General features: G+C 37.1%; 1 protein-coding gene across 8 annotated transcripts in view; it reads right to left on the bottom strand.

The window, feature by feature from the left end:
• Positions 1 to 24028, bottom strand: part of WDR33 (WD repeat domain 33) — a 120959-nt gene that overhangs the window by 30512 nt on the left and 66419 nt on the right. The window contains exon 8 of one of the 8 annotated variants that reach the window (XM_045074358.1): positions 4431 to 4866. The exons of 6 other annotated variants lie outside the window; for them this stretch is intronic. In XM_045074358.1, the coding sequence (XP_044930293.1) occupies positions 4811 to 4866 (56 nt within the window). In that variant the 3' untranslated portion in view covers positions 4431 to 4810. Of the gene's footprint in view, positions 1 to 4430; positions 4867 to 9256; positions 10294 to 24028 lie in introns of those variants that run through there. One more of the 8 variants, XM_045074359.1, reaches the window with a different exon arrangement.

Here is a 24028-nt window from a genome sequence, read left to right as displayed (position 1 = left end):
GGTCATGATCTCAGGGTCCTGGGATTGACCCCTGCATCAGGCTCTCTGCTCAGTGGCGAGCATGCTTCCCCCCTCTCTCTGCCTGCCTCTCTGCCTACTTGTGATTTCCATCTGATGAATAAATAAAATCTTTGAAAAAATAAATAAAATTAAAAGTACAAACAGAAAAGCAAGATGTAATTTAGTCCAATTTGTAAAAAAGAAAAGTTAAACTGTTAATAGTTTTTTAGGGAGAAGAAATGCTATGAGAATAAGAAGGCATTTACTCTTGGATTGCATGAAGTTTTTAAACGCTCTTTTATTACTTTACTTAATGGCAACTGCCTTTGGTTTCTCTCATTTCAAGCCTCAAGAATGACTGATACTAATTAGTGTCTTTGTTTGCCAATACAGAACCAGTGCTTGTGGTCCCAGAAAGATGTGCTTCAAAGCCTCAGTGGGGATGCACTTTTTCAGACAGTTCTCAGACTCAGTATCACTAAATGAAGTTTCAAGAATATTATGGGTTTTGTGAGCTAAGTGCCATATATTAAAACTTAATTTTAAACGAATTATTCTCTCACAGAATAACTGTTTGAAGACCCAAACACATAGCTTATCTATTTAACCATTAACCCAAAAGAATGTCTCTATACTAATTTTTATCACTTCAAAGGTCCAGAAGTTCAGAATAGAACCATTCAAAATTCTTTGTGACCCCCAAACATGGAAATTTCAAGAATGTAATTAGTGTTTTCAATACTGAAGCAATTAACACAGACTTACTACAAAATTCATTCAAGTAAATTTATGGTCCAGTGACCTAGATATTTTAGTACTAACAACATCTTGTTGATAGTTCAAGATTTTAAGACTAAAAACTGCTTGTCAGTGGAAGATCCAACATTTTGTAAAGTGGCCCTTAATTAAAACATTTCAGAATCAAGCCCATAAGACAATATAAAGATAAAATTCTCAACATCAAACCCTCTCCAGATACTACAAAGCCTAACACAGTATAAGGAAGGTGTAGCCTTGCAGGGAACTGACAGGCGTCTACAGGGAGACTGTGGTAAACACATAAACTCTTGGTAGGTTAACAGCTTTAAAAAGCTAGCAATACAGGAGCATTGCTACTACCAAGACTCCAGGATCCCTGGTAAAGGTCATAGTACCTATCCATTCTTGACTGCAATTAGAAAGGGAGGATATGCTGGAAGAAAGATTTAAATATTGAAAGTTGGAGGTGCAACTGCCAATTTCTAAAATTAAGAGATTGCAAGTGCAAATCATTACATGAAGATCAAGAGTGTCATAATAAATCTATGTGTAGAATTCCCTTTAAATATTTACAAATACTTAAGAATCTCACCTGCACTGTCGAATACAGTAAGTTATCAGCCACATGGCTACCTAAATTTGTCTTAATCCAAGTTAAAATTTAGGTTCCTCATTCACTCTCAATAGCATTATTTCAAGTGCTCAAAGGTCACATGTGACTATTGGCTAGTATACTGGATAACACAGATCTAGAATAGTTCCATCATCAGAAAAAGTCCTACTGGACAACACTGATTTAAACTAAAATTAGCCATTTTAAAGGAAGTTTCTACTTACACTCTCATGATTGTATTATTCATTCTGCTACATAATGAACAACAACAAAAAAGTATCTTCAATTGCTACTAGAACTAGGGAAGACCTGCAAAGGTATCCAGCCCTGAAATTGTTACCTAAGAGAAAACTGAGGCCTAAAAGGGCTAAGCCAATGCCCAGACGTGCCCCGATTTTTCTTCCTATTCCTATCTTCCCTTCACCTCACTAAATATAACATCCAAATTAAGTGGCAAAATACAGTTGACTCTTGAACAGGGGTTGGAACAGCGCAGGGTCACTTACATGCAAATATTTTTTGATATACAGTACAGTACTATAAATGGTTTTCTATTTCTTACTTTCTTGCTAACATTTTTTTCTGTAGCTTACTTTACTGTAAAAACAGCATATAATACACAAAATATGTGTTAATCAACTATTTATATTATCAGTAAGGCTTTCTGGTCAATAGTAGGTTATCAGTAGTTAAGTTTTTAGGGAATCAAAAATTATACGAGGTTTTTAGACTGCAGTGAAGGGATCAGCACTCCTAAACCCCTGTTGTGGCAAGGGTCAACTGTAGTTCCTTTTGTTTCATTTATTAATCAAATGTAACTGAGGAGGTTGTAGTAGACAAAATTCTGTACACCTTTCCAAGTCTCAGAACTACATAAGAAAAGAATTTAGGGGTAAAATTTAAAAATAAATACATAAATAAGCATTACTTCTTTTAGACTCTTAATCTCACAAAACAAACTGAGAGTTGGGGGGGGCAGGTAGGGAGAGAGTGGTTGGGTTATGGACATTGGGGAGGGTATGTGCTATGATGAGTGCTGTGAAGTGTGTAAATCTGGTGATTCAAAGACCTGTACCCCTGGGGCTAATAATACATTATATGTTAATAAAAAAAATAATAAAAATAAATAAATATAAATAAAGCTGAATGGTACTGGCCAAAGAAAATTACTTCTTTTACCTTTCTAAGAAGTAATTAGACTGATTCTGAAGAGTGGGGTCTTGTTAAAAATAAAGGAATGTGAGGAGAAAAAAAGAAGAAAGGAATGTGGCAACCATGCCCCAACCCCACCCAAAGAAATTATAAATTAATCTCACCATATGGGGTTACTTTTAGATATTAAGCTTTGGAGGGAATGAATTTTGCATATTTCTTAGCTAGCTTACACTCTCTTTGGTCCTAACTAAATGAATAGTAACAGAATTAGCATCATTTCGGAGGCTGGTGGCATTGGTTTGTGAACTGTATCTGACTGAGGGTTGTTTAACTTACTACTTCAGAATAATCAACTGCAAAAAAAAACCCAATTAATTGTACATTAGAATTTATACCAAATGGGAGGAAAATGATTTTACTTATTCCACTTGATCATTCCTTTACATGCTCATTTATGTGCTCTTTCACTGGCTCATTAATTCAAAATAAGTGTGCATAACAGCAACCTTCATTGGGCTCCTATTTTGGATGCTTGGTCTCTAAAATATGTGATCACCAAACAAAATGAAGACTGAACACTGGGGAAATATTTGTAGAATCATATAGTGCAGGTACAATAACTTTTAAGAAAGTTAATACCTAGAATAAAAATTTTCAGAATAAAGACTGAATTAAGCTAACAAAACAACTAGTGCAGGGTCTTTAGAGATTTTTCTCCACAAGTAAAAACAGAAAAATCTCTTCTAAAAAATGTTACACTGGGCGCCTGGGTGGCTCAATCACTTAAGGGGTCTGCCTTCAGCTCAGGTCATGATCCCAGGGTCCTGGGATGCAGCCCTGCATCAGGCTCTCTGCTCAGCAGAGAGTCTTTCTCCCTCATCCTCTGCTCCTCCATCCATTGGTGCTCACTCACTCTTAAATATTTTTTTAAAAACTAAAAAACAAAAATGTTACACAACTATGCCTAAAATAGCAAGGTACAGAATGCAGAACAATTTTTCCTAACTAATGAAAACAAAACCTGCTTGGGTGTGTGTGTGTGTGTGTGTTTTAAGGGAGATCCTAGAAATAAAATGCAGAGACTCCTTAATAAAACCTAAAATTCTAACAACAGGGCTGATGTTTTAGTCTTTAGATATTTGGTGAACAGTTCCAGATGTGTTTTTGTAGAAAGTGGAGGCTTCCTGTTTATCATTTCCTATCTCAGAACCATAAGGTGTAGTGAGAGTTACAAGCCAGCAAGGGAAAGAGGTCTGTTTTTGGACTCTTCCTTCAAGGAAGAGGTTCCCCGGTTTCTGCGATATTGTATGTAAAAACTGTCCCTCTGTGTATTTTTCAAGAACCTCATCTCTCCTTCACATTCTCATGAGATCCTAAGGGACCTATAATCCCACAGAGGTAAAACGTCCTGCCTTAAGACAATGCGTATAACCCCAAGGCTCGGTGAACAGTCTGAAAACCAATATATAGTTTTATTTGAAGGTCAAAAATGGTGTCCATTTTCCCATTTTATTTTTCCTGGATCAAACCAGTATACGAACAAATCTTAAGAAAAATTTCTTTTATACATAACTTACAAAAAGCACCAGATTTTCTAATACAGGAAGAAAAAAGCAAACAAAGATTTCAAGTACCATCTTGTACATTAACAGTTGAAGAACTGTTATTCAAGAAAATGTGTCAAACATTAACAACAAATTCGGTCTACTTCCAGCCACAGGAACATAAAATGTAACAGATCAGTTTAAGGCAAAGGATATTTGTTGCCATGGTCCACAGCCAGACATTTCAGTATTCAATAGATTAGCAGACTCAAGAATTTAAAAAAATGAAACAGCATAATTAACTTGTACCCTGGCCAACGAATGTGCAATTTATTATCATTTTACCTCCCTTTTTTAAAGCAAAGTAATTTTAAGCTTAATCCAACAGTCATTATCAACTGAAAGTGATAGTATTAGTATTTCTCTCATCCATATCTAGAAAGTGACATTAGTAAAAATCTATAAAATTAAATGGAAACTCAATCATGGAACAGTATACTCTAGGCAGTGTTTTTCAGGAAGCATGTTCAAAGCCACAACAGAGCACGAAATCTTGGGTGAAGGGGTTCTGTGGTCAAAGAGTTGTACAGTGCTGAATTTTAAAAATTAACAGGTTTTTTTTTTTTCCATGTCTGAGAGCCTTCAGTGCTTCCAATATAAATTACAAATCTGCAGGTGAGAATGTGACCATGAGTCTTTTTTCCTCAAAGCACTTCCAAATCCCTCAGAAGATGAAATGCTAGCTTATTTTGTTGTCTGGCAATGAAGAGCTTAAATCCAGAAGAGTAGACACCTCTGGGGAAAAAGAGGAAAGGCACTAGGGAGAGGTGCATAAATGGACTTTTAACCATATCTGTAATGGATTCTTTTTTTAAAAATTTTCAGAAATCAGCATGGTCAAAATGTAAGGATTTGACACAGTTGAATGGTAACACAAAAGTGTTTATCAGGTTATAAAAAAAAAATGTGAAATATATGCTGTCAGAGTATCCAGTATACAAACAAAAAAACTCAAATGAAACAAGAATGTAGAAACATAATAAATTTGCCAGATTCCTACTTAAGTCACACATGTAATTTGCATATGCAAGTAAATGGTTTCTATTTAACTGTACTATGTATTTACATGGAAGACTGACAAAGGCTGAACCAAAAGAAACTGTCAAGTAGGTTAAAAACTGAAATTAAGGAGTGCCAGAGTCGCTTAAGCATCTAACTCTTTATTTTGGCTTGGGCCGTGACCTCAGGGTCCTGGGATGAGCCTGAGTCGTTTTGGGATTCTGTTTCCTCTCTCCCTCTGCCCCTCCCCTCCCCCTGCTCTGTCTCTCTCTCCAAAATCTCAGTGGGTTAAGCCGCTGACTTCGGCTCAGGTCATGATCTCAGGGTCCTGGGATCGAGTCCCGCATCGGGCTCTCTGCTCAGCAGGGAGCCTGCTTCCCTCTCTCTCTCTCTGCCTGCCTCTCCATCTGCTTGTGATTTCTCTCTGTCAAATAAATAAATAAAATCTTTAAAAAAAAAAAAACTGTAAGTAAGCATACATCTCATAAGATTAATGCCATGTAACTACTTCTGGCATCAACGTGAAAATTTTTAATGAATATATGACATGTAAATAATTCCTGGTCCAATAAGAACATATGCAGCCGTAAGTTTTGCTGAAACTTACATTTCGGACTGCTACTGAACTTATACAATAATGTGGGGGGAGGATATAACAGAGAAAAGCACAATTTCCATTTGAGTCAATTTTAAAAATTGTATGTAGAAAAATCTTGAAAACTATGAAAGGGAGAAAAATAATCAGATGACTGATGCAACAGGAAAATCTCCATTTCTTTCTCAACCCATTGCCTGAGAGTATATAGAAATGAATGTTGATCCTCTATATTCTTCTGTTGTAATAACCAGAAAGAAGTGACTCTGCAACATGTTTCCTGCCCAACAGCAAATTACCCTTTGTAGCCCTTTTTTTTTTTTAAGATTTTAATTAAAAGGATTTTTTTTTTAAAAGCTAGTTTGGAGAATATTCATCAAAGACGTTTAAAGGGAAGGAATGCAACAACTGAATATTCTTTCAACCTTCATTGTTATTGTACTGTCCCAAATATTAACAACCAGTATCACAAAGGACATAAGCCATTAGTCTGAGGTGAGAAATACCTGTATCCCAAACACAAGGTAGAAACCAACTACAAAGTCCTTTATAAGAAAGTGTGCACAGAGTGGGAGTGGGAGAGTGTATGTATGTGTGTAATCAGACATCAAGGTTTTCTAGCAAACATTTCTGCACACATTCGTTAATTAAATAGTAATATATAGATGGTATAACAGTCTTAAAGAGTCAAGAAAAGAAGCATATAATCATCACTTGAAAAACTAGAAAGAAAGTGTAAAAAACAAAAGCAAAAACAAAAACTTTAAAAGAATGATGGGAAGGTTTGGCAATACCAAGACTACCAAAAAGAGCAGTATGCTACATTATGCTCTTTGCTACATTAACAATAGAGTCATCAGTGCCAGCAGACTCCTTGGCCAAGAATGAAAAGAAACCATGACTGAAAGAAAGCCTTAATAAAGAAGACAAAGCAGGATCAAAAAGGAAAACAAGAAATTTTAAATGGTACTTAAGGGCATTTCTAGGGAAAGCCTTCCTTCTGAAAAAAATATATTAAAACAGTAAACTGGTTAATCACCCTCAGTTGGCCAGAATAAGGACACTGTGTTTTAAAATCGGAGGTTTAGTTACATGAGAGCAACGCACAATCCTGGCCAAACTAGAATTAATTAGCCCCCATGGTAATCATAGCCATGCACAACTATATTATGAATCTCTGTTTTGCCAGAATGTACTTGGGTGTATTTGCATTTTGGGGAAATGTGGCTTCCTATATAATCTTATTCATCTACTACTAAGGAAGGTAACAGTTACAAAGTTAAAGAAATTTACCTGTATCAGAATAAGGTTACATGAACCCCTAAATAACTGCTAGAGGCAGGGTCTATCGTACAATTCCCAGAATTTCAAGCTGTTTTTAAGAACTTTTTCTATACGTAAGTAATCTGAGATGGCATTACACTCCAATTGGATCTTGACAATTTTTTCCCTTTATGTTTCAAAGCAGAAATAAAGTTAACTGGGAGCTGGTTATATTACTTAGCTTCCAGCATAGCAAAAACAATAAATAAATACCCATTAGTTCACAATGATATAAATAACTGAATAAAAACAAGGAGGAGGAAAAGAGTTGAGCCTCTTGTGCGTGAAAATTCCAAATAACTTACATAGTTAATCCACCCTCAAGAATGTGGAGCGTAACTCCCCACCCCTTAAGTGTGGGTTCTGCTTCATGACTTCCTTCCTAAGAGTACACTATGAAAAAAGGGGGAGAGAGTAGCCTTACACTGGAGAACTCCAACATGGCCTCAACCTGGTGACCAAGGTCAACATCAGATCATGTTGATAATGTATATCCTTGCTGTGATGTGATGAAATGACACTTTATTCTGTGATCCTCTTCCCCAAATCCCATAAAACCAAAACCAATCATGAGAAACACATCAGATAAATCCCAATTGCATGACATTCTACAAACTATCATAAAATTTCTCATCAAAACACTGGCTCCGGGCGCCTGGGTGGCTCAGTGGGTTAAGCCGCTGCCTTCAGCTCAGGTCATGATCTCAGGGTCCTGGGATCGAGTCCCACATCGGGCTCTCTGCTCAGCGGGGAGCCTGCTTCCCTTCCTCTCTCTCTACCTGCCTCTCTGTCTACTTGTGATTTCTCTCTGTCAAATAAATAAATAAATAATCTTTAAAAAAAAAAAAAAAAAAAAAAAACACTGGCTCCAAGAAGACTGGAAAAAGATCCTGACAGTGCTGAAGTGGGGGGAAACTGAATTCACTACCCAGCCAATGCCTCATTATAAACAGAAGCATGAAATGAAGATAAATAATATTTTAATTTCTCCATAGATCTCAGAAAGAAAAAAAGAACTCTTTACCATTCTAGGAAATGTGAAAATCCAGGCTACCTTAAGTTAAACTTGACATATTATAAGGAATACCAGCATTTCCTTGTGGAGGTGATTAAAATCTGCCATCTTCTTGTATTTTACTGAATGAATGAATGAATTATGAAATGCCAAAAGAACAAAAAATACATCTATGCATACTGTATTAAAAACCAAAACTATATTCTTAGGGAAAACAGATCAATGTTTAATTCTGCCCTCCTCTCTGGGCACCATCAAGACCGATTCACAAATATTGTCATTTCTACATAAACTCTACTATACTGTACTTTCCCTCTCATAGGAAGAAAAAAACAAGAGATGAAATTAGCTTTGTCCAATAGGAGCACAGGTACAGTATTATTTGAAATCAAAGAAAGGATATGTTTAATATACTTTAATTCATACTGGTATGTTGTTTAGTGCTCATATGCTATACAAAGCTTGATAGTAAAAAATTTGGACTAAACCTGACCTATTTAAACATTGGATGTCAGGGCACCTGGGTGGCTCAGTGGGTTAAAGCCTCTGCCTTCGGCTCAGGTCATGATCTGCTCAGCAGGGAGCCTGCTTCTCCCTTTCTCTCTGCCTGCCTCTCTGCCTACTTGTTATTTCTGTCTGTCGAATAAATAAATAAAAATCTTTAAAAGAAAAAAAAAATTGGATGTCATTTAACCAGTTATGGGCTTCTGTAATTTATTTAACCCTTGCTAAGTCTTAAAATTTTCAAGTGTAAAATGTAGGTTACTCAACTAACAGGTTATTTCAGAAATTAAATGAGATATATAAATAATTCAGTGTCATGCCTGGTACCCATTTTGAATAGACAATAAAAAAAAGCTCTTATTTTGATCCAATCTCTGCCTTCAAAAATTTCACCATGGGGACAGATATTTCCATAGTTAGTTATCCAGCAAGAGCTGTTCCTACGATGACAGAGGATAGGAAAGCAGAAAATGGCTTGATTTAAAAATACTCCCACAAAGTAAGACTTCTTAAGACTTTGCTAAATTTGGGGCGCCTGGGTGGCTCAGTGGGTTGGGCCGCTGCCTTCGGCTCAGGTCGTGATCTCAGGGTCCTGGGATCGAGTCCCGCATCGGGCTCTCTGCTCAGCAGGGAGCCTGCTTCCTCCTTTCTCTCTCTGCCTGCCTCTCTGCCTACTTGTAATCTCTGTCAAATAAATAAATAAAATCTTTAAAAAAAAAAAAAAACTGCTAAATTTCAGTTTTCAAATGACCTCTGAGAAAAGAACACTGAGCTCTAACTACCAACATCCAACCCATCCAAGATTAGCCTGGATCTAATGCCATTTCTCTCTCAGAACTGGAAAGTCTAAAATGGGAGTCACAATTGCCTTTATTACTTTGTCTATGTTTTAAGTAACTAAGAAAGATGGGTAATATTTTCAGGTAACTATTGATTCCACTAGCCTAAAATGCAGTCTCCAAAACAGACTTATTTTTATATTTATGGAGTAAATGTTCAATGATTCTCTCTACATTTTTTTCTATTTTTAAAGAATATTAACTCATTTCTAGGGAGAAAGAGACCTACAGGAAAGATATGAGGTTTAACTCAAGTGTCTTTCAGTGACTTTAATTACTTACCTCTAAATCACCCATTGCCATGAATTCTTTCAACCTTCAAATACACGATTAAAAACTTAAATACGGGGGCACCTGGGTGGCTCAGTTGGTTAAGCAACTGCCTTTGGCTCAGGTCATGATCCTGGAGCCCCAGGATCAAGTCCCACATCCGGCTCCCTGATCAGCGGGGAGTCTGCTTCTCACTCTGACTTCTCCCCTCTCATACTCTCTTTCTCTTTCTCTCTCTAATAAATAAAATATTTTTTAAAAAAGTAAATATGTATCATTTCTTAAGAATGGAAAAATGATACAAGTAGGAATACCAGGAGGAAAGTAACAAATTGTTTCAAGGTCACTAATGTGAAAAAGAAATTATATCTTGAAATAAATGATGATTTTAGTACTAAATGAAATGGTGTATGCAAGGCCCTTCCAAAGTTACTTTCAAAGGTTTACAGTGGATGTACTTATTTCCCAAGACTGATACTGACCACTAATTTTATTAAAATTTCAAAAACATTGGGCGCCTGGGTGGCTCAGTGGGTTAAGCCTCTGCCTTCGGCTCAGGTCATGATTTCAGGGTCCTGGGATCGAGTCCCACATCGGGCTCTCTGCTTGGTCTCTCTCTGCCAAATAAATAAATAAAATCTTTTTTTTAAAATTCAAAGAAATTTAACCCAAATGTAAGCATTTTCCAAAAAGAAATGGGCTTATTACTGAGGAATAAACCAGAATGGAAAAAAATAAAATCCAAAACACAGAGAAGACTGTTAGAGGCCTTAAAAAGACAGGAGCACCTGGTTAGCTCAATCAGAAAAGCATGTGACTCTTGATCTCAGGGTGATGAATTTAAACCCCAAAAGGGATAAACCTGGGGGGAGGGGAGGAGGCTCTAAGCTCCAGGACAGCTCAGTGACCAAGGCTGTGATGTTGTAATGAGGATAATTACAGAACCCTCTATAAAGCCACTTGTCCAGGCCCCTGCTGACTTCTCATTTATATAAAACAGCTACCCTCAGCTAAAGCCAGACAAGTGCTTTCTAAACAAAGCAAAGTAAGTCTTGGAAGAAACCCAATAGGATTTAAGACTGGAGAAGAAAGCAGCACAAAGCTTGTGCCAATGCTAAGACCTGAAGGAAGAACAGAAGGAAAGAGCAATAGAGAAGAGACAGTAGAGAGAAAGATGAGGGAGAGAAGAGAAAGCCATCCCATCTGAGAGTGATGTAAACCAAGCATTCCACCTCACAATACAATCCACTTAACTGTGGCTTGTGGCAGTTACCACATACTCCTCCCACCCAGCTCACTAAAACACACACACACACACACACACACACACACACAGAGTCCATGGTGAGGGCTACTATCCAGGGGAAAAGCCTTTTGGGTAAATGGCCTTACTCAAACTGTAAAAGAAATGGAAGAGCTACTTATCTACCAATACAAATCTTCATTCAAATTTAACCAACCAGGGATCACTAGACATTTGAAAAAAGTCAAACAGGAAGAAAAAGAAAGGCCAGGAAAAAGATTAAGGGAAAACAAATCAGAATAAGACCAAACCAAACCACTCAAATACCCCAATTCTTATGCTAAAAGTGTGAAGGGGTATATTCATTTAAAACAAACAACAAAACAAGTCACTATGAAAAATGAAAATACCAGAGAACCACTAGATCTTGGAAATTAAACACAGTGGCTAAAATAAAAATTTCATCAGAAGGGCTAGATAACAGGGTAGGCATGACTGAAGATAGTATTCTGGAAAATCAAAGAAAAAAGAAAAACCCTTTGAATGAAATAAAGATTTGGAATTGTAGATTAAAGCGAGTGGAAAAGGACAGATGTCTAAAATACTTACACCTCAGTGTGGGTGACAGCAAAACAGAAGTTCCCAGAGAGAGAGATCATTTCAAAATCATTCAGAGAGGAAAGCCAGATTATATAGACAAAATAATGAAAATCAGAACAGCATCTGATATTGATAGATAATGGAGGCCTTCACAATTCTGAGGTAAAGGATTTAGAGCCAAGAATTCACAACCCAAACAAACAGTCAAGCACGATGGCAAATTATACATCTCGCCACACATAAGAATTTTGAAATTTACTTCCAAGCAGTTTCTTTAAAGGAAAATTTTTTATGTCCGGTATGACTGCAGACACTGGCACAGAAGACAATTAAAAGCAGAGCAAAAAGTCAGAGAACCAGCTACAGAATGTCTTCAAAAATTAAAAAAAAAAAAAAATCCATGTAATATAACTGCAAAATTAAAGTCTTTTAAAAAGCTATGATAAGGGGCGCCTGGGTGGCTCAGTGGGTTAAAGCCTCTGCCTTTGGCTCAGGTCATGGTCCCAGGGTCCTGGGATCAAGCTCCGCATCGGGCTTTCTGCTCAGCGGGGAGCCTGCTTCCTCGCCTCTGCCTGCTTGTGATCTCTGTCAAATAAATAAATAAAATCTTTTTTTTGTAAGAAATAAATTAAAATAAAAGCTATGATAAGAGTTTTTAGTGACATTACAAAAAAAGAGGAAGTAATTAGAAATTGCAAGGAAAAATGAAGCGAAACTAAAATTCCTGACAATGTCTAAAAGTAAAGGGAGAGGAGAAAGAAGTAGAGAGACACTGAGGGGCATGGACTTCTTCATTACCATAATGGTGAGTAAGTCAAGGGAAGTTGCCTCAGGTTGGTGGCCCCAAAAACTAACAACTAAGAACATTAAAAGCTAGAGAAAACAATCAAAGCCACCACAATGTGTAATAAAACCCAGGAGGCAGAAGGCACAGTTGGTGGTGTAAGTACACAAAACTCCTCATCTTTCATGAAAAGAAGTAAATAGACACAAAGTCATACAGATATACCATGAAATGTATTATTTTAAATTCTGATGGTAACCACAGGAACAAAAACAAGTTAGTTTAAAAACTTATCTCTGGCGAGTGGTCAAGGATTGGCAGATTTTCACATTTCAAATTCTATCCTGTTATGATGTTGGAGAAAACACCTTACCATGTGAGCAGATTATAATTTTTAAAAATAAGATTACATTCTTAAGTGGTGGAAAAATCCTGTATTATCTTTAGTTTTTGGCTAGACCACAACATCCTTAAGCTTTATCATTAATGACTCCAGGACCATAAGGACAACTAAAAAGTATCTCCCAAAAGTTTAAAGGTTCATACTCTTTGATCCACCAGGTTCATAGCTGTCTATCCTAAAGGAAAATTTACATGAGTGGCAGCAAATACAAATTACAGAAAGCTTAGTATACAACTCTTAGTAAAAACCTTGGAAATCCTAAACATCAATGAGAATGGTTAAGTAAGTTATGGCAGATACATGCTATGGAATGTTATAGTTACCAAAACAAATCCAGGGTAGTAATGATACAAAAAGATGACTATGATATATTGTATTATAAGAAAAGCAAAACAGCAAAGAATTTATGTATGTGGTATAATCCCATTTCATGTAGTTTTTTTAGTTTGTCTGTTTGTTTTAAAGTATCTTCTTGTATAGGTTTAAAAACTGTGGAAACAAACACACCATTAATAGAATAGTGATGAACTCTGGATGTGAGATTGGAAAAGGGTAGAGACACTGACTTTTTACTTCTATTTGTGTGAACTTTCCATGAATGTTTACTAATTACCTTTGTAAAGGAAGAAAATTCTCAAGAAGATAACTTCCACATTAATCTCACCCAGATCTTTCCTTACCTTTCCACCCCTCTGTTCCCCCAACACTGTTGTACCACAGATCTCAGCCTTCCATACGGCACATGGTGGGAAAGTGTGAATCCAGACCTTACAGTACTCTCCGAATCTTACTTCCATGTGATACAGAATATACTCCTTGCCATGCATGACTGATGGGAAAAAAATGCATCTTAATGCTGCATTTAGTCTTCAGCTTGGTTGGTTACAGAATGACACTGCTAATAAAGCCAAGGTTGCAAGTGATATCCCCACATAGATCAATTAACTGTTTGTTATGTGGTCAGTCTGCTTTTGTTTTTATCATCTGTCATATTCCTGGGGACAGGACAACAAGATGTGGAAAGAACAAAGTAAATCCATTTTAACTAGTGGGAACACATTGATAGTGGGCTTCAGTCTAATGGTTGTATTCTGAAAAACACATGTGCGCATATGTATGACCACAGTTTACAAATTTCTTTGCCAGTCGAGAGCCAGAGATCTGCCCATAGTCACTGAATTGTGTCATCAGTGTTTCCCAGAGAGAGAATGCTGGTTAGCCAAGTATCTGCAGCAACACTGCCTGTCTACACTCTGTGGGAGTAGTGTGATGTTGGGGTGTGTGGGACCACGACGTTCTCAGTTTCTGTTAATTTCCATCTTCAGCCATCACACTGAATAAAAATTCAGTCATGTGGCAAGGTAAAGGCTTCGCAAACTTAACTGTGCTTGAAGAGTTTTTCTTTCACTACTTATTTTTAAAGACAACAATAAAAGGAGAAAAATCGAAGACTAAACAACAGAATAAATGAGGACTTACAAAGTGACCACAGTGCCAGTTATATAAATATCTCTAACAATGAAATAGTAGATTCTGATCTAAATTTAAAAGGTCTATTAAAAATGCCCAAATAGGGGCGCCTGGGTGGCTCAGTGGGTTAAGCCTCTGCCTTGAACTCAGGTCATGATCCCAGGGTCCTGGGATCAAGGCCTGCATCTGGCTCTCTGCTCAGCGGGGAGCTTGCTTCCCCCTCCCCCTCTGCCTGCCTCTCTGCCTGCTTGTGATCTGTCAAATAAATAAAATCTTTAAAAAAAAAAAATGCCCAAATAAACAACTCACACCACAAAGATGTATCATATTTTTTTGGACTTTATATTTTTTCAGGATATTGTAAACCTAGTAAAAAGCAGCAATGAAAGGAAGATTCTGCTATAGATCTGTAGAATAACGCAGTGTATCTTATGCTCACTGAGTATCAACTGACCTAACTAGAACTCAAAAAAAACCAGCTAGTGGTTCTCAGGAAGACTCAAATTGTTAGGTATTCAAAAAGCAAACAAGCAAGCCATAAACAAAGGAAAAGAACAGAATGTGGGGGACAGTGCAAGAGGAATGGTGGGAGTGAAGTGTTGCCTTCAGGGAATACGGTGGCTCTGATATGACAGTGGAAGCAAAGTATGCGGACTTGTACAAATAAAGCTTTAAAAAAAAGTCATAGTTATATTTCAATGTTATTTATTTAAATGTGGCTTACAATACAATTGATTTTATCAGTGACACTTCTAATCCTAAGAACCCTTACTGAAAATAGAATGATCGTGTATAATATCCCATCCCAACAGTTGATCTAATCATCTCCTCTTAAACCCTTTATAATAACTTTCCTAATCAGTTCCAAACTCCTTTTAAGTCAAATTCACTTCAATATGTCACTTTCTTTACACCAGCTTTCCTTGCACATATGCAACTTAAGCAACACATATTTACTTCATGCCTGCCACGTGAGCAGTGGCATCTTCTGTGTACTTCTTCTGGGACCCTCACAACAACCCTGTGAGGTAGGTATCATTAGCCCCACTTGACAGAGGAAGAAACACAAACTCAGAGACACTTGCTCAGTGGCAGAGCTGGGACTCAAAGCCAGAACTGCTGACTCTCAGATGAGTTATGACTGCCCCAAGTAAAAACTATGACTGTACCTAGAATTCTAAAGCAGCTGGAGAAGAGGATCGATAGTAGTAAGGTTCTGCTTCCTTGTCACTTACCACTGTAAACAGCAATTACAATATATTCTCCTATCATTAAATTTTGAAGGTAACAATACACAAAATAAAATTTACTCATCCCATTTTATAGGGAAAAAAAATGACATACTGCAAATAGACTTGTAGTCATCATTAATTATAAAAAGACATAGTAAACTGGAATTAATCTACATCAATCCTCCTGGTAAATGGATAGTTATAAATTAGATATATATATGCAAATCTACTGGTTATTATAAATAATATATATAAATAATTCTGTGGGGATCATGATAGTGGGCTGCTGCACAGATTTACTTTCAAAACACAAAACCTTATCCAGGAACTTTAACCAAGGGAATGTACCACAAACCTACATGGCTAAATAATATGAAGACACGTCCTGGTATCTACACTAATTTAGACACTGATAAAAAATGGTTATGTGAGGAGTTCCCTACTAATCCTGAAATCTGTGGTAACTCTGGAATCCCTTTTCCTATGCAAAATGTACTGTACTTGGTAAGTAAGATCTAAATGATAGTCCAATATAGTATGTTTAAAACTTAAAACATTCTTCTAATGGTCTTTAGGAAAAAAATCTTATTTTGAAATGTTACCACCCTTAGTTGTGTCCAAATCAACCAAACTCAGAATTTGCTACTACTGCTCTACCAAAAGCTCCAAGATATAAAAAGTTTTGTAGTCTAAATCCTTTCTTAAAGGATCTCATAAACATTCAAAGGTATTATATAGCTATGAAGACTTCCATGAGGGGCGCCTGGGTGGCTCAGTGGGTTAAGCTGCTGCCTTCGGCTCGGGTCATGATCTCAGGGTCCTGGGATTGAGTCCCGCATCGGGCTCTCTGCTCAGCAGGGAGCCTGCTTCCCCTCTCTCTCTCTGCCTGCCTCTCCATCTACTTGTGATTTCTCTCTATCAAATAAATAAATAAAATCTTTAAAATGCAAACTATTAAAAAAAAATAGACTTCCATGACCAAATATGACTATGTTCTTTATTTCTAAAGGAAAATTCCCAAATCTAGTAGTATCACATGGAGAAAACTGGTTTGCCTATAATGTATTTTGTCTAACAGAACTGGACATTTTGCATTCTCTCATATTGTGACTCTACCCAAATGTGCTCTAGAATTTTGATAAGTACTCATAGTTAGGGGCGCCTGGGTGGCTCAGTGGGTTAAAGCCTCTGCCTTCGGCTCAGGTCATGATCCCAGGGTCCTGGAATCGAGCCCCACATCGGGCTCTCTGCTCAGCAGGGAGCCTGCTTCCTCCCTGCTCTCTCTGCCTGCCTCTCTGCCTACTTGGGATCTCTGTCTGTCAAATAAATAAAATCTTAAAAAAAAAAAGTACTCATAGTTAAGTATTAACTACAAAAATAACTTTTCTAGCTCTAAAACTTACTCAATTTTTACCAAATGATAAAGAGATTCAGTATTGAGAATACCCTCAACTTACTATTCAAAATGAAGATACAAAAGAAGCCTATCTTGCAGTTTACTGTATCAATTTTTTTCTGAATACCTCCACATTTAGAGGTATCTCTGGATTTGTATGAACAGATGCTCCATAAATATCTGATTTTTAAAAGTTACCACTTTTAAAGTTACAAAAACTATAAAACTACCTTATTAATCATAGGAGCAGTCTTCAGTGTACTATTAATACAATAATGCAGTGCTTATTCTAGAATATATATAAAATGAAAAGACTATTAAAACTGATGTTTTTAAAACAAAAATCAGCAATCAATAGTACTGCTTATGAAGATAGGAATGGCTATTTGACACCCTCCACCATATCCACGGCCTGGCACTTAATAAACACTACTGTTTGAATAAATGAATCAATATAAATTTTTACTTAATGGTCTCTGATGAACATGACTAAGACGGACAATGGAGCTGTGAAAACACAGGCCATTGTTCACCTTAAGTCAATCTAACAATCATAAGGAATTTTTACAATTATTATAATCTTTAATTGTAAAGTATTTGACAGAGTTCTTAAGTCTTAAAACCTTTAAAATCTCTTTGGTATTTACTGCCTTGTATTAACATAGACAACATAGAAAATGAATAGTTGACTCTTCCCAGATGGAAAAAAAACTCCTGAAGCACTACGAACCAATCCCTGGACACTAAATTTAGTGGGATAAACCCTAGAATCCCCCAGACTAATGCAAAAACTCACACATCTTACTTCTTTTATTAAAAAAGAACTTACTCATATTTTACCCATTAACTGCTCTAGCCAGCTGAAAACTGGTATGCATGACATGCTTCCCAATTGCCATTTTGTAAAAACATAACTACTGGTAACACTGAAGCTTGTAGTGACATGCCCAATGTCATTGCTACTGAATCCTGAGCTAACAACACCAACCTCACTCTGCCCCCCATCCAACTGGTTCCTATATAGTGAAAAGCCAGTTGGATTTAAATGCTTTTAAGAAAGATTAAAAAAATAGTAATAATAAAAATAAAAAGGTAGTCCCTGACCGCTGAGAACTAATCTGATACTCACAATTAAGTCTCAATGTTATTACAGACTGATCTGACATTTATAGCTACCCATTTTGTTCCCCTGATCCCACTAGACAACTCTGAGACCAGGATGAAGTCAAACAAAAACAAGGTCACTATACAACCCACAAAATACCAAACATCTTTCTTATACTAAATGAGTGACAGCCCTCACTTCCTTGAACCCTCCCCCAAATTACCCAATGTCCAAATCCTATAATATAATAATCTCCATGGTCTGTATTCTTTGCTGCAGAGAGTATAAATCCAACTTGTTCAATTACAAGTGTGCTCCTGGTGGTCTCTGAATGAAGGGTACTGACCCTTTTAAATACTAATGGTGGGCGCCTGGGTGGCTCAGTGGGTTAAAGCCGCTGCCTTCAGCTCAGGTCATGGTCTCAGGGTCCTGGGATCAAGTCCCGCATCGGGCTCTCTGCTCAGCAGGGAGCCTGCTTCCTCCTCTCTCTCTGCCTGCCTCTCTGCCTACTTGTGATATGCGTCTGTCAAATAAATAAATATTAAAAAAAAAATACTAATGGTGGAATGAAAACAGACTACATGCTGACATTGGTTACAAAATAACTCTAATATATGGCTTAACTAATACACATCTCAAAATTCACAGAGAGGGCAGCTTTGGATAACTTTGGTACAAGACTTCTTCCACTTTGCTTTTAATGTCAAGACTATGCTAAAATATTTGTGTTGAAAAGTTCAGATAAAATAAAAAGCATTAATGACAATCACACTGAAAATCATTAAAGCATAAAGGAAAAGCCCATCTAGCAATGTTAATTAGGAAAATGAGCAGGAGGAGTTCACCAAGAGTCATTTCAATGGGAAGCATACTCAATATATGGACTATACCTAGATGCAGAAGTATTTTAAAACAAGGACTCCAATAAAATATCCAACAATAAAGACAAAGATATAAGGAAAAGGTGGAACAGGATAACTTTTTCTTTAAGTAGTGTTCACTGTAACACTACAGTGTTACTGTGTAACACTGTATAATAAATCTGGATAATAGACTAGATATGCAAGGAAAGCAAGATTTTAGTATACGTTCTTTCACTGAAGACTTTTTTTTTTACTGGGCAAAATCTCCCACTTAGCAGCTGAATGTTATTTTTATAAGTAGGAATCATATCAGAGGTATAAAAACGAAGAATGCCAACTTAGAACAAACAAGTTTTTACAACACAAACAAATCTACTATTGACACCAGGATGACTCATAACTTTATGTTTAACAAAGTCTTGAAGAACTTGAGGGGAATAATAAATTTGTTTAAAAGCCCCTTTCTGCCCCAAAGATAAGACAGAAAACACGTTTTAAACTATCAACTGTATAATCAGCTTTTTAGAAACTTAAGAAAATAAAGTACCCATTACTCACCTTTCAGATAAAACTGAAAGACTTTTATGTCTGGGGTGGGGACATGGGGTATAAGTCACTTCCCCAAGTACCTATTGTGTCCTTCCTGGACCTGGAAGATGTTAAGCTTGGAGCATGACGTAAGAGTCATTATCTTCAAAGGTACTTAATTTCTTAGAACCTGCACTGTTTGGGAGTTTTGGTTGAGAGAGAAAGTATTTTCATTACCACTGCCCTATTTTCATCACTACTATACTATCTGTATAGCACATAAAGTGTTATATACATTACAATCCTGTTAAGATAGGCATTGCCACTTACTTCTTATGAACCATGAAAACCTTGTTAGCCAACAAGTAGGAGGAGCAATGATTCAAACTCATCTTGGGATGCCAACAAGCAATTCAAAACTATACCTTCGATGTAACAATGAGAACCAGTTTTTTTTTAATTATGTAAAAGCTGTTCAAAGATAATATATATTATACCAAGTAATGCCTGTGTACTTACAGTAGAAAAAGAAAGTTTGTGGTCTCCTGGAATCCATGTAAAGGAGTTATTAGATCTTTCAGAGAACAATGGGCTAAATATTCTAAGTTACATTTTATAGTAGACATGTATCTTTCCACCTGTAGCAGTAATCCAGTTAAGAACAACCTTTCCACTAACTCTAGCTCCCTCTGTAAATCACTTCTACAACTTTTTTAGAAGAGCTTTATGGCCCAGTAAACTTACGCACATTTAATTCAAATGTGATTCTACAATAATAAAAACACCAAAATGTTGGCAACTGTCTCTTTACAGTATAAACCTAACAATTCCAAGTTTTATCCTTTATGATGAATCACAGTCCATGGCGTACCTCCTTCAGCACTGCAACTTTCCTCTTTCAAATACTTTTCATCTGATAAGCATTAATACCTAGTTCCTAAATCAGAACTGTGTCATTCTCTTACTCCCTCACTGCAGGAGGACAGCAGTTTTCTTTTTTTTCCCCTTAAATAAAGGTCCAGGGGTGGGGCACTTGGGTGGTTCAGTCAGTTGAGTGTCTGCCTGCACCTCGGGTCATGATCCTGTGTTCCTTGGATCCAGACCCAAGTCATGCTCCCTGCTCAGTAGGGAGTCTCTGCTTCTCCCTCTCCCTGCCACCCCCCCAGCTCATGTGCTCTATCAAATAAATAAAAGCTTAAAAAAAAAAAAATCCAGGAACAATTGGGGGGCTCAGTTGGTTAAGTATCTGACTTGATTTCGGTTTCAAGTCATGATCTCAGGGTTGTGAGATGGAGGGGCTCTGCACTGGGTGTGGAACCTGCTTAAGGTTCTTTCCCTCCTTCTGCCTCTCCCCTAACCCCAAAATGCAAATGTGCTATTTCTTTAAAAAAAAAAAAAAAAAAAAATTCCAAGAGGCACCTGGGTGGCTCAGCTGATGAAGCAACCAACGTTTGATTTTTGCTCAGGTCAGGATCTCAGGTCCTAGAATCAAGTCCCATCCTGGGCTCCACATTCAGCAAAGAGTCGGCTTGTCCCTCTCCCTCCCCGCTTTGTTCCTGTGCCCCATCATGTGCTCATTCTCTCAAATAAATAAATAAAATCTTCAGAAGTCTGAAATACTAAAAAATAAAGAAACCTAAGTTTAAAACAGTCCATTCAAGGAGTGAAAGTACTTTATAGTTACTGATTTAATAACTTCTCTGCTAGAATAAACCAAATTAAAAATGCCTAGCAAATTCTCGTGAAGGATTTTTGTTTTAATAAACATTTATTTTTACCCAGAAGACCCTTGGTAATAATTTACACTTGTACAACACATTAAAACATTAAATCTATAAAACTAAAAATGTTCTCAAAATTCAGATAATACATTTTTAAAAATACAAATGGAATAGTTTCCATAAATTTCTAGAAAATGATAATTTCACCATTCCAAAAACACATAAAATATTAGTATCACCCAACTTCTCCAGTATTTAACATTCAGGGCCTACAGAGAGAGCATTACAACTGGGCACCATACTGTATGATCTCAAAAAAGCAGAATTTAAGTTCAGGAATCACTAAACTTACAGTGCTCCTTAATTCCTAATGTCTCCTTTAGTATCACCCTATTTGCTCTTAGAATCACTTTATCAGTTTATCTGCTACATCCTAGGTAAGGGTTTAGCTCCCACCCTCCAACAACCTCCACCAAAGACTTTTGAGCTAGCACAGGTTACACCCCAGCCAGTATGCTGGCACCTGAGAAGTTTGATGAGATGGGGCAGAGTGGGTGGATAAGGAGGTCCAAACAGATGATATAAGGTTTCTATATTTAAGTCTCACCCCCAGGGACAGAAAATACATAGAATGACAGTTCCCCCAAGATTCCTAATTTACTACTGATCCCTTACTAGTCAAAGATCACAAAGAGAAAGTCAAAGATCACAAAGACATTCTACCAGACTTATCACTAGCTAATCCAATTTTATTACTAAATGGATTTAGAAATTAATTACTGTGATTAAATTTGGTCAATAGGAAAACAACTGTTCTTCCCCCAGAGAAAAATAAATGCTGTCCCAAAGAAACAGTCTAGACACCAATGACCACAGTCTGTGGCAGTAGGATGAGCTGTGAAGACTTGATTTTCGGTGTATTCAGCATTCTCATTCACCATGGTGCTTGCCCAACTGACAAAACATATTTGAAGAAATAAAAGAACTAGGGAAATGTTGGAAATGCTGCTGAAGGGACAAGGCCATGCCTTGAATTTTTATTGACATGGTAACCATTAAATAATTGATTCATCTAACAATTAAAATAGAATCTTTAAATGCTTCCATAGGAGATCTTTTTTTAAAAGGCCAATTCTTAGTGTTGAATTTTTTCCACCTGAAAACATTAGAAAATCATGACAACTTGTTTAAACAAGTGGTCATATTTATGGACTACCTGAAAACAGAAACATGTACAATTCCAACAACTAATGATAATGGCTGAAAAACATTTTTTTTAAAGACTTCATTTTTTTATTTGACAGAGGGCAAGAGATCACAAGCAGGCAGAGAAGCTGGGGTCGGAGGGAGCAGGCTCCCTGCTGAGCAGAGAGCCCGATGCAGGGCTTGATCCCAGGGCTCGATCCCAGGACCCTGAGACCATGACCTGAGCTGAAGGCAGAGGCTTTAACCCACTGAGCCACCCACGTGCCCCTGAAAAACATTCAGATGAGAAAAGTAAAATACACTTTTGAAGAAACCACTTTTATCCTTAAATGGGCAGAAAGATGGAAGCAGGCTCTGAAATTAGCTTTGGAAATGAGGTAATAGCTGACATTAATTGAATATTCTTTATGGCACTAAATGCTTCTCATGAATTAACCTATTTAATTCTCACAACTACTCAGGAAGGTCAGTACTATTACTAATCCCCATTACACAGATGGGAATAAAGACACAGTAATGCCCCAATGTTCCATGGCTGCTAAGGGCTAACTGTAACCTAATATCCAGATTCCAGAGCCTGTGACTGTAATAATACACAATACTATCTCTTCATATACTAACTTTTGTTGTGTTGCTTTAAGTAGCAGGAAACCAGTAAAAGAAGTTAATCTGAAAAAATAATAAAACATTGAAAACAAAGGCAGGGTGCCTCGCTTGCTCAGTGGATAGAGCATGTCACTCTTGATCTTGGGGTTATGAGGTACAGCCCACACTGGGAGTAGAGCTTGCGTACTTACATAAATAAATAAATAAATGAAATTTCGAGGGGAAATTCTTAAAAATTGATGTTTAATTTTTTTTTTATTTATTTGACAGAGAGAGAGATCACAAGCAGGCAGAGAGAGAGGGGGAAGCAAGCTCCCCGCTGAGCAGAGAGCCCGATGCAGGACTCGATCCCAGGACGCTAGGATCATGACCTGAGCCAAAGGCAGCGGCTCAACCCACTGAGCCACCCAGGCGCCCTGAGGTTTAATTTTTAAAAAAGAGGCAAGTCAAGGAAATTAAGACAACTGTACATAAGGGAAAGGAATATGAAAAAAACCACAAAAGGACAAAAGAGAAAATTCAAAAAAAAAAAAAAACAGTGGAAAAAGGGAAATTAATGAAAATAGATACCTATTTAATTAATGTTAAGTAATCTCTCAATGTCTCAATTACCTAATAAAAGGGTTGGATGGAGAAAAGGTATGAAGGAATCTTTAGAGTGCTGTAAATATTCTATATCTTCACTGATAATGTCCACTATGCATAAAGCTTTATTTTGTTGTTTTAAAGATTTTATTTAATTGACACAGAAAGAGAGGGAACACAAGCAGGGAGTAGAAGAGGAAGAAGCAGGATTCCCGCAGAGCAGGGAACCCAGTGCAGGGTTCCATCCCGGACCATGAGATCATGACCTAAGCCAAAGGCAGACGCTTAACGACTGAGCCACCCAGGCAACCTGCATCAAGCTTTTTTAAACAGACACCAGTGCACACTCTGAGAGAAAACTCTTTACAAAATGCTCATTATAGGGTATTATTGCCTCCACTGAAAATCAGTAGTTTGGAGTTAAGTCATTCTATAACAAAATTTTTTTAAAAAGAACTACTAGAGGGGTGGTTCAAGAAAATTACAGCCAAACCATAATAGGCAATCTTTTTTTTTTTTTTTAAGATTTATTTATTTATTTGACAGATAGAAATCACAAGGCAGAGAGGCAGGCAGAGAGAGAAAGGGGGAAGCAGGCTCACACTGAGCA

This window comes from Mustela putorius, unplaced genomic scaffold (genome assembly GCF_011764305.1).
Source record: "Mustela putorius furo isolate JIRA1106 unplaced genomic scaffold, ASM1176430v1.1 tig00537338_pilon_pilon_pilon, whole genome shotgun sequence".
In the NCBI taxonomy this organism is placed as follows: Eukaryota; Metazoa; Chordata; class Mammalia; order Carnivora; family Mustelidae; genus Mustela; species Mustela putorius.
The sequence above is the reverse complement of the archived record's forward strand: the minus strand, read 5'-3'. Positions and strand labels throughout refer to the sequence as shown.